Below are 13,871 nucleotides of genomic sequence, written 5' to 3'. Positions count from 1 at the left end.
ATGCCCAGTGTGACTGCCTAACTGTTCCCGCTGGGTTCTGTACCTAGCTCAGGGTTTGTGCCCTCTTCCCTGGCAGCTCTGGGTTGGGACGAGACACCTAGTATGGCCTGCTGAACCTCGGTACCCTTGTTTCATCTCAGCCTGTTTCCCCAAGGCTGGGCGGAAGCAGTCCCTGCCCCGTGAAGAGCCCAGGGTGGGGTCGGGAGACAGAAAGAGACTGACCACAGCAGCTCCCCACCTCTCCCACTGGCTCCACTCAGGCCAGGCTTCCTCAGGCTTCTCCAGGCTGGGAAACTGACCCCCTGAGCAACTGTAACCCCTGCCAGGTTTGGGAAGGACTGGGAAACATGGGCAGAGCTGCATCTGCGGCTCCATGGGGATGAGTTTTGCAGAAGAGCCTCTGAGTCTGCACATTTGAGCTGCCTGTGGCTTTGGCCCCAGACCCAGGATGCTGCCAGCAGCAGCCTCCAGGTCCCAAACAACCTTCCTTGAGGCATCTCCTTCAGGAAGGAGCCTTGGGGGAAGCTGGGGCTTGTAAAGCCCTTTACTGTCCTGATGCCTGGGGAGAGAAGGCTCAGCCAAGGCCACAGATACACAGCCAGGGACAGGCCAAGAGCACACTAGGATCCATGTGACTCTGGCAGTGGGACCACCACAGGCGTGTGTTGGCAGCAGTGCCCTCTCCAAGGGTGTCCATCCTGAGCCAACAGATGAGAGATGAAGAGAGAGGCCACCTGTGGCCCGGGGCTAAGCCAGCGACAACCACAGTCCCTCAGATTGACCCCATTTGTCCTTCAACCCAGAGGACACGAGGAAACAGCCATATACAAGGCCAGTGTCCGGGCCATATTAAAAGCTACTGGCTAGGCACATGCCACTCAGAGCACCCCAGCCACAGCGGGGAGGAGGGCTCCCTTGCAGTGTTATGACACCCCGGGGCTATTCCACTCTGGAGCTCTGCAAAATGTCACGGGAAAGTAGGAAGGACAGTCCTGGACCCTCAGCCAAACCACCATCCTGGGCAGGCCCCACTTTCCATGGCCAGGGAAAGAAGGAACTGGATCTGGCCCAAGCACAGAAAGCTAGAACAGCCTCAGGCCTGGCTGCACCCCTCCCCCAAACCTTCCCCCAAGTCATCACCTCAGAAATGAGACAGAGGACAGAGCACCCAGGAGTATATCCCAAGCCATGGGTGGGGCCCTTTTGTTCCTGTTGGAGTGGTAGCCAGGACAGGAGACAATGTTCTTACTATAGTGGGTTGATGGCAAAGTCCTTCTTAAAATACACATTTTTAAGAGCAGGGGAAGGTTCAGTGGTTAAAAGCACTGGCTGCTCTTACAGAGGACCTGGATTTAGTTCCCAGCATCCGAATGGCAGTGCACAACCATCTGTTAACTCCAGGTCCAGGGGATCCAACCCCCTCTTCTGGCTTTGACAGGCACCAGACACACACATAGTATACACACATACATACAGGCAAACAAATATTCATACACATAATAAAAATGAAATTTAAAAAGAGAATGGAAATGGAACTCTTTCTGTGTTTTATTACTATGCTTAGAGCATTCGGAGCAGGGTGTGGTAGCACAAGCCTATAACCCCAATGCTTGGGAGGCAAAAGCTTGAGGACCAGAAGTTTAGCGCAGCTTTGGCTACACAGTAAGCTCAATCTTAGCTACATGAGACCTTGAAGAGGAGAGAGAGAGAGAGAGAGAGAGAGAGAGAGAGAGAGAGAGAGAGAGAGAGCATCTGAGGCCACTGCTCTGCAAGTCAATTGTCAGGTGTGAGGGGTCAGAAGCCCTGAGAACCCACCCACTTACAGTGTTGTGGGGACAGCCACTGGGGCAATCCAGACCCTCCACAATAAATACATGCCATGAGCCCATCCTTCTGGGACGCCACGAGTACAGAATCTAGCATGTCTGTCTCCAGTATAGCAATGGGTGGTGTGGGCCCAGGACCAGGGCAGGGTAAAGGGATATCCCTCCTGTACTTCCTGAGGCCAGCAGCTTAAGGCTCCTCTGAGCAGTACCACAGGTCACTCTGGGTCTAAGAAGCATCCCTGCTGTCTGACTGTTAATGATACATCCCACCCTGGCCCTCTATCCTGGCAGGGCATCTCTGTGAGGGCCACTATCAATGGAGACAGTGAAGAGAAACACATAGGAATGAGTGTCCTAGTCCTGAAGCCAGCAGGGAGCCCACAGCAGGGGTCACCCCTCATACCAAATCTCCAGCATCACCTTTCTTTAAAGAGCATCGTGCCTGACAAGGGTGCCCAAGACTAAAGAGCCCAAGCCACAGACTCCCAGAAACTCCGCTATCACAGCTACCCTGGAACACATGGCAACATTCCTGCATCTGCTTCTACTTCTCACTCGGGCAGCTGCCTGGCTCCTGCAGCGGAGCGGACAAAGGCTGGGACATGTGTGTATGGGGTGCAACCCCCCAGGGCTGGCACATTGCCGGCCATATAGCAGCCAAGACCAGGCTGCTCAGAACTGGCCCAAGCTGTCTGGATCTCCAAAGTAGAAAGTGGGGGCACCTTCCCCCAAGAACAACATAGAAACAGAGGAGGGATCAGCAGAGTCTCCAGGGTGCACTATGAAGTGGACAGCCACTAACTGTTCTTACCAGCTTCCTCTGCCTGACCCTGGATGTCTCTTTAGCTAAGCTGCCAGAGACGCTGTGTTCTCAGGAGACCACTAAACCCTTCCCTCATAGCAGAAATCCTACAGATAGATAGCCAGGGCCCAGGGGCCCACTTTCTGATTCCCCCTTGTCGCTCTTGCAGCTCACATCCCCAGGCTTCCAGAGAAGCCCTGTTCTGCAGACCAAGAAATGCTTTCTGTTGACAGGGCCAAGGCTCAGCCTGTCTCCCTACCACCCAAGAGCAGCCCGAGGAGTCTCCCACCCCATGTCTTGGTGGCAGCCCAGCTAGGCCTGGGTCCCTGTTGATTGATCAACCCCTGCAGATGGTCTCAATCTCTCAACAAGACTCAGCAGAGTTGCAGAGCATACACAGGCTGGAGACACGGGGACCTGCATGAGCAGAGACCTGGAATGCACTTCTTTACCCATCCAAACCTCAGCCTCCTTCCTTACCTAAGGTGGGAGGAGCAGTACCACCCTGCAGGGTGTGTTCGGGACTCCCAGGCAGCCATACTCCACAGGAAGAAGCTGCTGAGGGCATAGTCCAGTGCCAGCCCACTCAGGCTTCCCTCAGCCCCTTCCCAGACTTGAGTACATTCTGGAGAGTGAGGGTTATCAGAGGCTCAGAGCCCAAAACAGGGAACACTTACCTAGGCAGGTCCTGCCATCTGTGTGGAGCCGGAAGCCAGGTTTGCACTCACAGAGGTAAGAGCCAGGGGTATTCACACACCTATGTTGGCAACCACCATTGTGTGCACGACACTCGTCCACATCTAGGTAGAGAGAGTGGAGTTACTGGCTAGGCACACACCAGGCCAGGCCCATTGCACTAAACAGATGGAAGCATAAACTCAAGACCTTGTCAGACCACATCTATTTCCCTAACAACCCCAGACAGAGTCAGTGCCCATCCTCCATAGCTGGCATGCCCTAATGGGAAGAGCTACCAAATGAAAATTCAGCATGGGCCATTGTCTTCTCCATATCAGGTGCACACGACCCCAAAGGTAGGACCAGCCCAGGAGTCCAGAAGGAGACAATGAGGGCTCTCAAGGAGAGATTCAGGGTCAAGGATGGACTCAAGGCATGGACAGTGGTACCTCTCTCTGTTCACACAGTGCCTCCTTTCTGTTTCTCAGTGCTTCCTAAGACCTGTCTGCTGGGAGTGTGACCCTCATTCCATGATGCCCCTTCCAGGAGGTTTTCTGGAATTTGTATGATGAGTGTCACCAGGTACCTCTGGGCAACAATGGGATTGTGGTGAAGAGTCAACTGGCAGGCTGGCAAGGGGCTCACTTGGAGCCACAAGTGGGTGCCCTGCTCTGTGTACCTGTCACAAGAGGCAGGGAAACAAAGCCACAAGCCCCTGCTTCTGTCCCACAAAGCCACTGCCACATGAGTCCTTGGCTTGAAAACAAAGGCTTGATGGTGCTAATGAGGACCCAAAATACTTCGAGAGACAGAAGAGCCAGGGCACGATAAGGGTTTCAGGCCCCACGTTAGAAGAATTAGGGTGACAACACCCATTTCATGGGGTCCAGAGAGGAGTGTTCCTGATCTCAAATCCCTAGAAGGTCACAGAAGCACACACAGCTAGCTGACGTACATGCCAGGGACCTTCTCAGCCAGCGGGTCTGCAAAACCCTATCTAGACAGTCTGGGCATTCCTGGACATCACTCCTGACCCCCAACACTGTGAGTAAGGTGAACAGGCTATAAGAGAAATGGACTCAGCCATTATCAGAACCCTGCAAGGGGATCTAAATCATCCCAGGCCAGTCAGAGGGGAACGGTCAGTCTGCACAGCTGCAGGCTCCTCAGAAGCCCGGGAGCCCTGCTGACCACAGACTCTCAAGCAGTCTGTGAAGTAAGTAGTCTGTGAAGGAACTCTAGGTACAAGGCAGTCGTTTCTCAACAGGACACCTCCGCTAGCCCTCCATACACAGGTGTGACAGCATGGGTCTCCCTGATCACACATACCTCCCAGTTCTCCACAGTCCTTTTAGACAGAGACAGTTACTCTAGCCTCCCTCTGTGTGCAACCAACTCCCTACAAGGGTCCCAGATCACTCCTATGAGGCATCAGGTGGGGATAGGGGCTTTATCACTGTCATGAATGCCTTTTAGGAGGGACTAGCATAATAACTCCAGCTTCGATGTCTTCCTACCTTTAATGTGCTTCCTGGAAATGGAGGGCCTATTACTGTGGGAGTGACAGACCCCAGCACTGCCATCCTCTAGAACCCACATCTAGACACAGCAGGTCCATCGTAGACTGAAGGGTTTTCCCCCAACACATCCCTTCAGCCCTGGCAGCCAAGCTTCTTCTGAACAGAGACAAACCCTTTTTTACAGAAATAACTGACATTCTGAAAGCAAGGCAGGACCCTACTTGTTTCATCCCAAAGTGGGCCACAGGGCGGCAGCACAGAGCAGTTCTCAAACAATTTGGAGGAACTCTGAAGTGCTGAACCTACAAGCAGAGCTTTAGCTATGACCTGAGGAGCCATGGGCTCAATAGTCCTTAAAGTTAGCATGGCAGGCTAGATAATGTCCCTAAAGATGCTCGCATCCCATTCTCATGACACCATTCAGCAAAATGGAAACTGAAGACAGGACTGTGCAGAGGGCGTTGACTTGGGAAGAGTCCTGGATTATCTGGACAAATTCAAGGCCACCACAAGGCTCACAAGGGAATGGGAGGGTCAGAGAGAGCAAGGAGGTGGGGATGGACAGGTCTGTCACTTCAGTACTGAGTCCAGGCCTCTGAGCACCAGGAGGGAGAAGACACAGGTTCTTCCTCCCAGCTTTGCTCGATGCTTACATCTCAATTCTAGCCTTTTGGGGACTCCCACCTCCACCAACCACAGGTAACTAGTCGGGTTTCACTGTTTTTGTTTGAGATAGGTCTCATATAGCCAAGGCCAGCCTCAAATTCACTATGTAGCCAAGGATAGCCCTGAACTACTACTACTACTACTACTACTACTACTACTACTACTACTACTTTTTTAAAGATTTATTTATTTATTATGTATACAGTGTTCCCCCTGCATGTGTCTCTGCGGGCCAGAAGAGGGCACGAGATCTCATTACAGATGGCTGTGAGCCACCATGTGGGTGCTGGGAATTGAACTTAGGACCTCTGGAAGAACATTCAGTGCTCTTAAGCACTGAGCCATCTTTCCAGACCCAGCCCTGAACTTCTAATCCCTGCCTCCACCTCTTGAGTGCTGGGATTATAGACACAGGCCACTACATCTGGTTTTTAATGCAACACTGGGAATGGTTTTGTGCATGTCAGGCAAACACTCTACCAACTGAGTTACACCCTAGCCTTCGTCTATATTGTTTTAGGGTACCAAGTAGATATTGAACTTCAAGAGTGGTTATGAGAAAAAAAGAAATACAGAGTACAGATAAATCTATTGTGTGACTCAGGTCACATGAGCTACTACTTCACGAGCCCACAGCTTCTAGCCTGGCCTCCTGACCCAGCAGTACTTGCTGGAGGTCATCTGCATGGCCAGGCTCACAAGAGCTATCTGTGCCCTGGCATGCTCAGAGGCTAGGTTCCCTAAAATTTCCTCATCCCACATGGAATGCCCCAGGACTGTGCTACACCTCCCCCACAGAGATAGTGCAGCTGGGGTCACACTGAGCCTGCAGTGGGACCATCCTGAGATGCTCCAAAGAGCAGAGCCCCCCCCCCCCCCAAATGGCAGAGATAGCTGGGATGCCACTATAGCACAGACACCCTCCTGCTGACCCAACAAGAATGGCCCTGAGCAGAGTGTGCACCCTAACATGACCTGAGAGTCAGAATGTGACCTGCTTGTTCAAACCCACTGTGTACTGGGTCCCCCAGAGTACCAGGAAAGGGTCATCCAGCTGGGGGACTGGAATAGTCATTTCCACTGGAATAGACCAGTGACTGGGGACTTGGCAGCCTCGTGACAGGATCCGCAGCACATGGCAACATTGCTGTGCCAACCTGGGCCAGTTCCCTTGGGAGCTGGGTAAGCCTGTAAGTACCTGCTAAGCTGAGGCTGGTGGTGCTGCAGGGAGGCACTAAGAATGCCATAAGGAGAGACCAGGGGTACCAACCCACCAGCTCCCCACCCAACAACACACAGCAGTCAAGGCTAGCCAGCCACCAAATGTTGCTTCTGTGGAAACCACCTCAGAGCTTTCTCAAGCATCACCATGGCTTCCAGGAAACAGAGACCTCTGAGACACCAGGTTCTCACTCTTGAAAACCATACTCCACCAGATTTCTTCTCCTGCTGCCCCGTAAAAGCCTCCGAGCAGGCACTGGGCTCCAAGTTCTCCAAAGCCTGGCATGCCCAACTGAGGCCTCCTGATGCTACACGGGTTTCCAAGTGCCACTTACAAGGCAGCAACATACCAGCCTCAACACTGAGCAAGAGGTCAGCTCAGGGTTGGAGGCTCTAGGACCCTCGGAGTTGAGGGACACAACAGAGAAGACAAGCAGCATCTGATGATGCCCAGGTGTCTTTCAGGCATGGAAGAGTGAGATTCACCCCAGGGAGTCTAGGAGGGCTTGATAGGGAGCACCAGAGGCCCTTGCCTTCCCCTGGGGTGCAAGCGATGAGTCACTTGAGAGCGGAATATACCACAGCCTCTAGTCACATTCCTGAGGGTGCCCAGCTCCAAGCTCTGCACAGCCACACAGAGGGAGGCTGGCCCAGAGGCATCAAATCCGAGCTTCCAGGGTGAACTAGAATGAAAGGATTCTAATACCCATGGCTGCTGGAGTCTGGAGCCCAGAGCCTCTAAGTGACCCTGCTGGCTAGGACTGAGAGCCTTGTGGGCCAAAATGACAATACCTGCCATACTCACATAGGTCACCCAAAAATGTTCCTAAGCACCTCCCTTCTCACCTGACTCCAGAGTGGCTGACACAGAGGAGGGGGACATGGAAAACTTAGTGCAAAAACTGAGGACTGCTGGCCTCCTCCAGTCAAGTAACCTCCCTGCTGTTACAGGATGGGAAGGTCTGATTGCTCAGGACACATTGGGTCCTGTCTCAGCAGTAGTGACCACCTATTTGACCCTTCCAGGTCTGGCTCCCCCTGTGCTCACTGCCTGGCATAAACTTTGAAAACAAAAAAGAAATGAAGGGCTGACAGCACAGTAGTTAAGATCACTTGCTGCTCATCCAGATGATTTCCTTCCCAGAACCCACATGGGGTTCACAACTGTAAGTCCAGTTCCAGGGGATCCAACACCCTCTTCTGGCCTCTGAGGTCACTGCATGCACATAGTATACATACATACATGCAGACAGAACACCCGTGCACGTCACAAAATATATATATAAGACAGAGAAAGAAACAAAGGGAGCATGCTAGAGAGAGGCATCCTGACCCCACCTACCCCTGTTCCTGGGGTGCCCACCTGGCCTCTGGTCACCGGTGCTCACGGGGTAGCCTGCCTGGCTCAGGTGGCATGGGTAGCAGTTCCTCCACAGATATCGATAGTGAGTGCCGGTGACACCCACCAGGCTGCCCAGGAGCCCAAGGCACCAGAGCACAGCCAGCCCTCCCCAGCCCCGGGATGCCTCCATGCCGGGTCTGTGGAGTGGTGGGTGGCCTGAGCTCAAGGATCTTGTTCAGGGCTCCAGCTCCAGGCTCCAGTGCACACCCAGCCCAGACACAGACTGGCGAATACACTCCAACTCTGAGGCACTAGGGCTGTGCGCCGGCAGGGAGCAGCTCTGGGTCTGGCATGTCCCGCCCCTTTGCCTTTATGGTTTCAGCTTTCCCTCCACCCCTTGCAGGTAAAGGCCAAATCCTCAGACTCCAGGGGGCGCCGCCTCCACTCCTGGCCCCGCCCAACCACCCCCAGGGGGCCATGCTGGTCCCGCCGACTGCACACCCCATGCATTCCTGCTGGCGTACTCACAATCAAACCATGATCCAGAGACACAAACCCACACAAAACCGCAGGCACATACAGACACATGTGCACACACAGGCCCACCGTACAAACACACACACAAGACATACACAGATAGATGCACAACTTCAGACTGAGATGAACACACAAACTGCATAGACATTCAGTCTCCTGGCCAACCAGAAGAGAAACCAAAAGCAGAGAATAAAGCCATCCTGGCAAGGCTGGGAGGCCCTGCTGAGGAGGCTTGGTGGGAGGGGCGGGGGAGGCGGGGCAGTGGAAGGCCACAGTGCAAAGCTGGAATCCTAGGCACGGGGATGCCACCACCACTTCACTCCCTAGATCCTGTGTCCCAATCTATTCCATCCTTCACTGGGCTCCAGGAAAAGAGCCTGGAAGAGTCCCCACACCCCTCAGCATGAGAACAACACTAGAGAGCGGAGTAGACAAGCTAAGAGGGACAGCCCCATGCATGGGCATGGGTCTGCAGGAGACACACATCCAGGCCCTTAACCAGCTACTCTGTAGCCTATCTTGCATGGAGAGCCAGGTCTGGGATACCAGCTTGGGTGGGGGATTCCTTCCTAAGCCTGCACCTTTTCTGATACTCATTTGCAGACTCCCCTCCTTCCCAGGATCTGAATGAAGATGGAAAAAAGAGCTGTGCCCAGCAAGCTGGGACACTTGACAAGATGAGGCACTTAGTGATCAGGGGATCCCTGTTGAGAAGGTCCTCTAGATTTAGGCTGAGTCCTTGAACCAGAGTGGGAGGACAGAACTGTTCATAGCCACTTCCAGGAAGCTCCAGACAGCAACCCACAAAGGAGGCAGCCGTAACATCCTAACAACATAATCTGTTTTCCTGTAAGTGACCAACAAGTGTCTCTCTCTGAACACTCCAGATAGACAATGAGCACAAGGTTATATTAGCCACAACTGCCAGGAACAAAGAGGGTCCATGCTCCCTGGGACACCAGACTATAGGCTGGAGAGGTCTATGACCCATAGTCTGACCCACTGACCATCTATGGCAGAGAAAAGCCCTGCTGGCCAGTGGCCTTGCCTAGTAATCTGGAGACTGGGGGAAGAAGCCTTGCAAGCCCACAGTGTCCCACCTGTTCTGTCCTGTCTGGAATCCAGGGCCCAGCCTGTCCTATCACCTACCTGCTGGGGCATGACAGTGCAGACATGCCTGTCTGGGATCTGCTGGTCTGCCAGGTAAGCCCCCCTCTCCTGCCTTCCCTAGTGGCACATCTCAGAGACACCAAGCCCTTGCCTTAGGGTGCTTTCAGAAACCTCCCCAGCAAGCATGCTGTGGGCAGGGCTTGGAGAGCAGGCAATTCTCATAGAGTAGTACTGCTAGCTACTGTTTAACACATACCCCATCTGCCCACGGAGGCTCCAGGGTCCCAACTTCTATAGTCACTGGCTACTGGAAGGTTGGTTGGGGGCTGGCTGAGTCAAACCAGCATGGAATGAGGTAGTAGAGACAGTAATCATCTCTCATAGAGAGGCAGGAAAAGACACTCCAACTCAAATCACTTCATCAGTGAGAGATGAGTCAGGGCTTCCTCTGGGCCTCTGAGCTGGCATTCCTTTGGGCCACAGGCGGGGTCAAGTGGCAAAGTAATACTAACACTGTTTAGGCAAAACACACTCTAACACCTCCCAAACTCAAGGCCCTAGAAGTAGGAGACCTACTCACTTGTCCTGTTTTGGTTTTTGTGTTGGGGAGGGAGGGTTGGTTGTTTTTATTGGGGTGTGTGTGTGTGTGTGTGTGTGTGTGTGTGTGTGTGTATGAATTTGAAACAAGCTACAGTTATCTGGGAAGGTGAGCCTCAACTGAGAAAATGCCTCCATCAGATTGGCCTGTAGACAAGCCTGAAAAGCATTTTCTTGATTAAAGATTTATGTGGGAAAGCTCAGCCCACCATAGATGGTGCTACTCCTGGCCAGGTGGTCCTGGGTAATACAAAAAAGCAAACACAGCAAGCCAGCCAGCAACTGTTGTGTAGCAGTTTCTTCAAGATTGAAACATTCTATCCGATAGGGAAATTCCTTAAGATAGAAAGTAACAACTCTAAATAGCTGCAGGAAGTTCCTGAAACTAATCAGATTCACTAGGCCCCTCCTTCCCAAGAGTAAACAAGATTGCCAATAGCCATTCTCAGACAAGACAAGCCACCTAGAAGAAGCAGAGCAGCCAAGAAGCTTGAAAGCAGAAGCCAGCTGAGCTGCATGGCAGAGGCTTAGGCCAACTGAGGTACTTGGAAAGGACACTCTCCAACCTGCTGAGCTGCCTGCAGGCTGTGCAGTGTGCTCAGGTTCCCAGCTTTGTGAGCTGTCACCCTTGCTGGGGTGGGCTTTGGTGATGCAGCTGTCTTTGAGTCATTTCTGCCGCTTTAAGGAGCCCCTCACCCATATTTCTGTAAGTAACCCCAATAAAACTCATGGGTTTCCCAAGTTGGACTCTGAGAATAACTGTACTTTATTAGTCTGTTGTGGGCTCCAGGGTTAAAAAGACATTGTGTGTGTGCTATATCTCCCCAGGAAAAGTATGCCACACCACAGCAATGCTCCTCCGTGGCCTCTTCTTCAGCTCCTGCCTCCAGGTTTCTGCTTTGAGCACCTGCCCAGACTTCAGTCATCAAGTATGTCCTGAGAGTTGTAAGCTGGAATAAACCCTTTCCTTGAATATTTGGTCCCCAGGTAGTGGCCATTGGGAGAGGATCAGGTGGTGTAGCCTTCCTGGAAGCTGGTTGTTTAGAGAGGATCGGGCGGTAGAGCCCTCCTAGAAGCTGTGTATCACTGAAGGTGGATTAAGGGGTTTTAAAAGATTTTGCCACTTCAAGTTAGCTTTCTTGATTTCCTGTTTATAGATCTAGATGTGTGTGAGCTCTCACCTGCAGCTACAGCACCATGCCTACTTGTCTTTCCCATGCCCAGTCCCCAGCCATGACACCTGTCTATGCCTCAGTTTCCCCCTCTACAGTAAGGAGTGACAGTGGCAGCACCTCCCTGCTGTGGAGGAAGGGTAGACATGAGTAGGGAGGTCAGGCTGTCTGACCACTCCCCAGGGGGCCCTCTAATAATGCCAAAACCCCAAGGCTAAACATTAAGTCAGTGACAGTGTCCAGAGCTGGTACCTGAAGGACCTGTCCTTCCCTATCAGTCCAAAAGATGTCATGGGAGGCAGGCAGCCCGACTGGCCTGAAACAAGTCAAAGGACTCCAGCACTGACCCCATCAACCAGTAGCAACATCCACATGCCTGCTGACCTCTGCCCCCACAATCTGGACCACTGGTGGTCTCTCACTCATACTCCATCTTCTTCCGACTCCAGCTCTTACCCTAGCCCAAGTGGGCCATTCATTCCCACATCCCACACCTGTCTAGCCTGGTCCAAGTGGCAGCCCAGGGACTTACAAAACCACCCTACTGTCTCCATCATCTCCCCTTGGTGTCACTAAACATATCCAGACACAGGACTTTGGGTTCTGGATGCTGTTTGGGAAATGCCTTCCCAATACATACCCGCTGTGGCTCTGCCTGTGGAATGTCTGTGTCAGCAGCAGGGGCCACTCCCACCTCCAGCCAGCCTAGCTCCCTCCCCAAGCAAGCAGGCACTACTCTCCTCTGTCTTGATTCCCCCCAAATACCACAACGACTCTCCCCAAACACCATAACTTCCTTCAGAGCTAGGAGGCCCCCTGACTCTAGGCAATGGGGCAGAACTGACATCTCCCAGGACCACCAAGAGCCAAGAAAGTAGAATGGGACCCCACTGGCTCCTGCTCTGTGGATCTGTCCCCTAGCATCATCCTTCACTGTCCTCTCCATGAATCCTTTACCCTGGTCCAACTTGGATATCAAACTCCTACGTATGTTACTGAACCCCAAAGGAATGAGCAGTACCCAGGCTGAGCACAGAGTGGCACTGGATGAGGTATAGCTACACAGAAGCATAACGTCTGAGGGTCTGGGGCCTACTTAACACCTTTTCCAGGTTCCTAGGAGCTCAGAGTGGAGGCTACCTCCCCACCTTGTCCACATTCCCACCTGGCAATATCCCACAGAGCCAGCCCTGGGTGGAACTACTATGTGGACCTGGTGAAGGATCAAGCAATAACCAACTCCACAGTAGACAGTGAGGACATAAGGAAAAGAGGAAGCAAAGACCTTTACAGCCAACCCTAAGATCTAAATCTGAGGTCCTAAACTACCCTGTGGTGGGGTGAGGTATGTTGCTGAATAAGCAATGATGTCCATTAGCATCTTCACATGCCCACTGTGCTGGGCCAGTCTAGGCATGCTCCCAGGTGGACCTTAAGAGAGCTGAAGGGAACGTCTTCCAGGCCCAGCAAAGGGGCAGACAGCACATGCAGACAGAACAGGGTGGGCTGTCAGCAGGACAGGGCCAGTCTCCAGTCTCCAACTGCATCTCCAGCTACAGGAGATGGGCCTAAAAGAGGGGAGAAGGGCCAGAAAGAGGCTGGGGGTGGTTACCTTTGTCAACATGACACAACCCAGAATCACTAGGAATAGTCTCAATGAAGGAGTGTCTGTGGAAACTGGCCTATGGGGACATATGGAAGACTGCCTTCACTGAGTCAATCAAAGAAGTAAGACTCAGCCTGGTGTGGGAGGCACCGTTTCCTATGCAGTGGGGCCTGAACCATGTGAGTGGAGAGCGGTGAGCACAAGCATGCATTTATCACTTCTCTCTGCTCTTGACTGTGGTTGTGTTGGAACCAGTGATCTAAAGCTCTGCCACTAGGACTGTAACCTAGAACTGTGGGCTAAAATAAGCCCTTTCTCCCCTAGTCTCCTTTTTCTCTGTGTAACAGCTCTGGCTGCCCTGAAACTCGCCCTGTAGACCAGGCTGACCTCAAACTCACAGAGATCCATCTGCCTCTGCCTCAGGAGTGCTGGGATAATCTGCTTTTTATCAGGGTATTTTATCAGAGCAACAGATATGAAATCAGAATAGGGCTGGAGCCTGCATGGGAAACAGGAACTCAGCCTTGAACCTCCTCCCAGATAGCACATGCACCTGCTGGCTGTTTCTGACCCTTCACCTTTGGAGGAATCTGCAATCTGCAGCCAAATATAGTTCAGCTCACTTCCCTACAGAGTCCAGACTCCACAGCATTCCTCTCAACCCCTCTCCTACTGTGCTGTGTGGAGGTTATTTCAGGAGCAGAGTGTACCAGGGCCCCCGGCCTGGCCTCAGAGCACATAGAGTCTGGCTGTGCCTCTTGGAATCATTCTGAGTGAGCCTTCTGGTAAACCCA

General features: G+C 52.7%; 1 protein-coding gene across 1 annotated transcript in view; it reads right to left on the bottom strand.

Moving 5' to 3' along the window:
• Window positions 1-13,871, bottom strand: part of Megf6 (multiple EGF like domains 6) — a 99,598-nt gene that overhangs the window by 26,077 nt on the left and 59,650 nt on the right. The window contains exon 5 of the mRNA XM_036177067.1: window positions 3,306-3,428. Within this exon, the coding sequence (XP_036032960.1) occupies window positions 3,306-3,428 (123 nt within the window). The remainder of the gene's footprint in view (window positions 1-3,305; window positions 3,429-13,871) is intronic.

Source organism: Onychomys torridus, chromosome 2 (assembly GCF_903995425.1).
Source record: "Onychomys torridus chromosome 2, mOncTor1.1, whole genome shotgun sequence".
NCBI lineage: Eukaryota > Metazoa > Chordata > Mammalia > Rodentia > Cricetidae > Onychomys > Onychomys torridus.
Note: the sequence above shows the minus strand (reverse complement) of the source record. Positions and strands in the feature narration are given on the sequence as shown.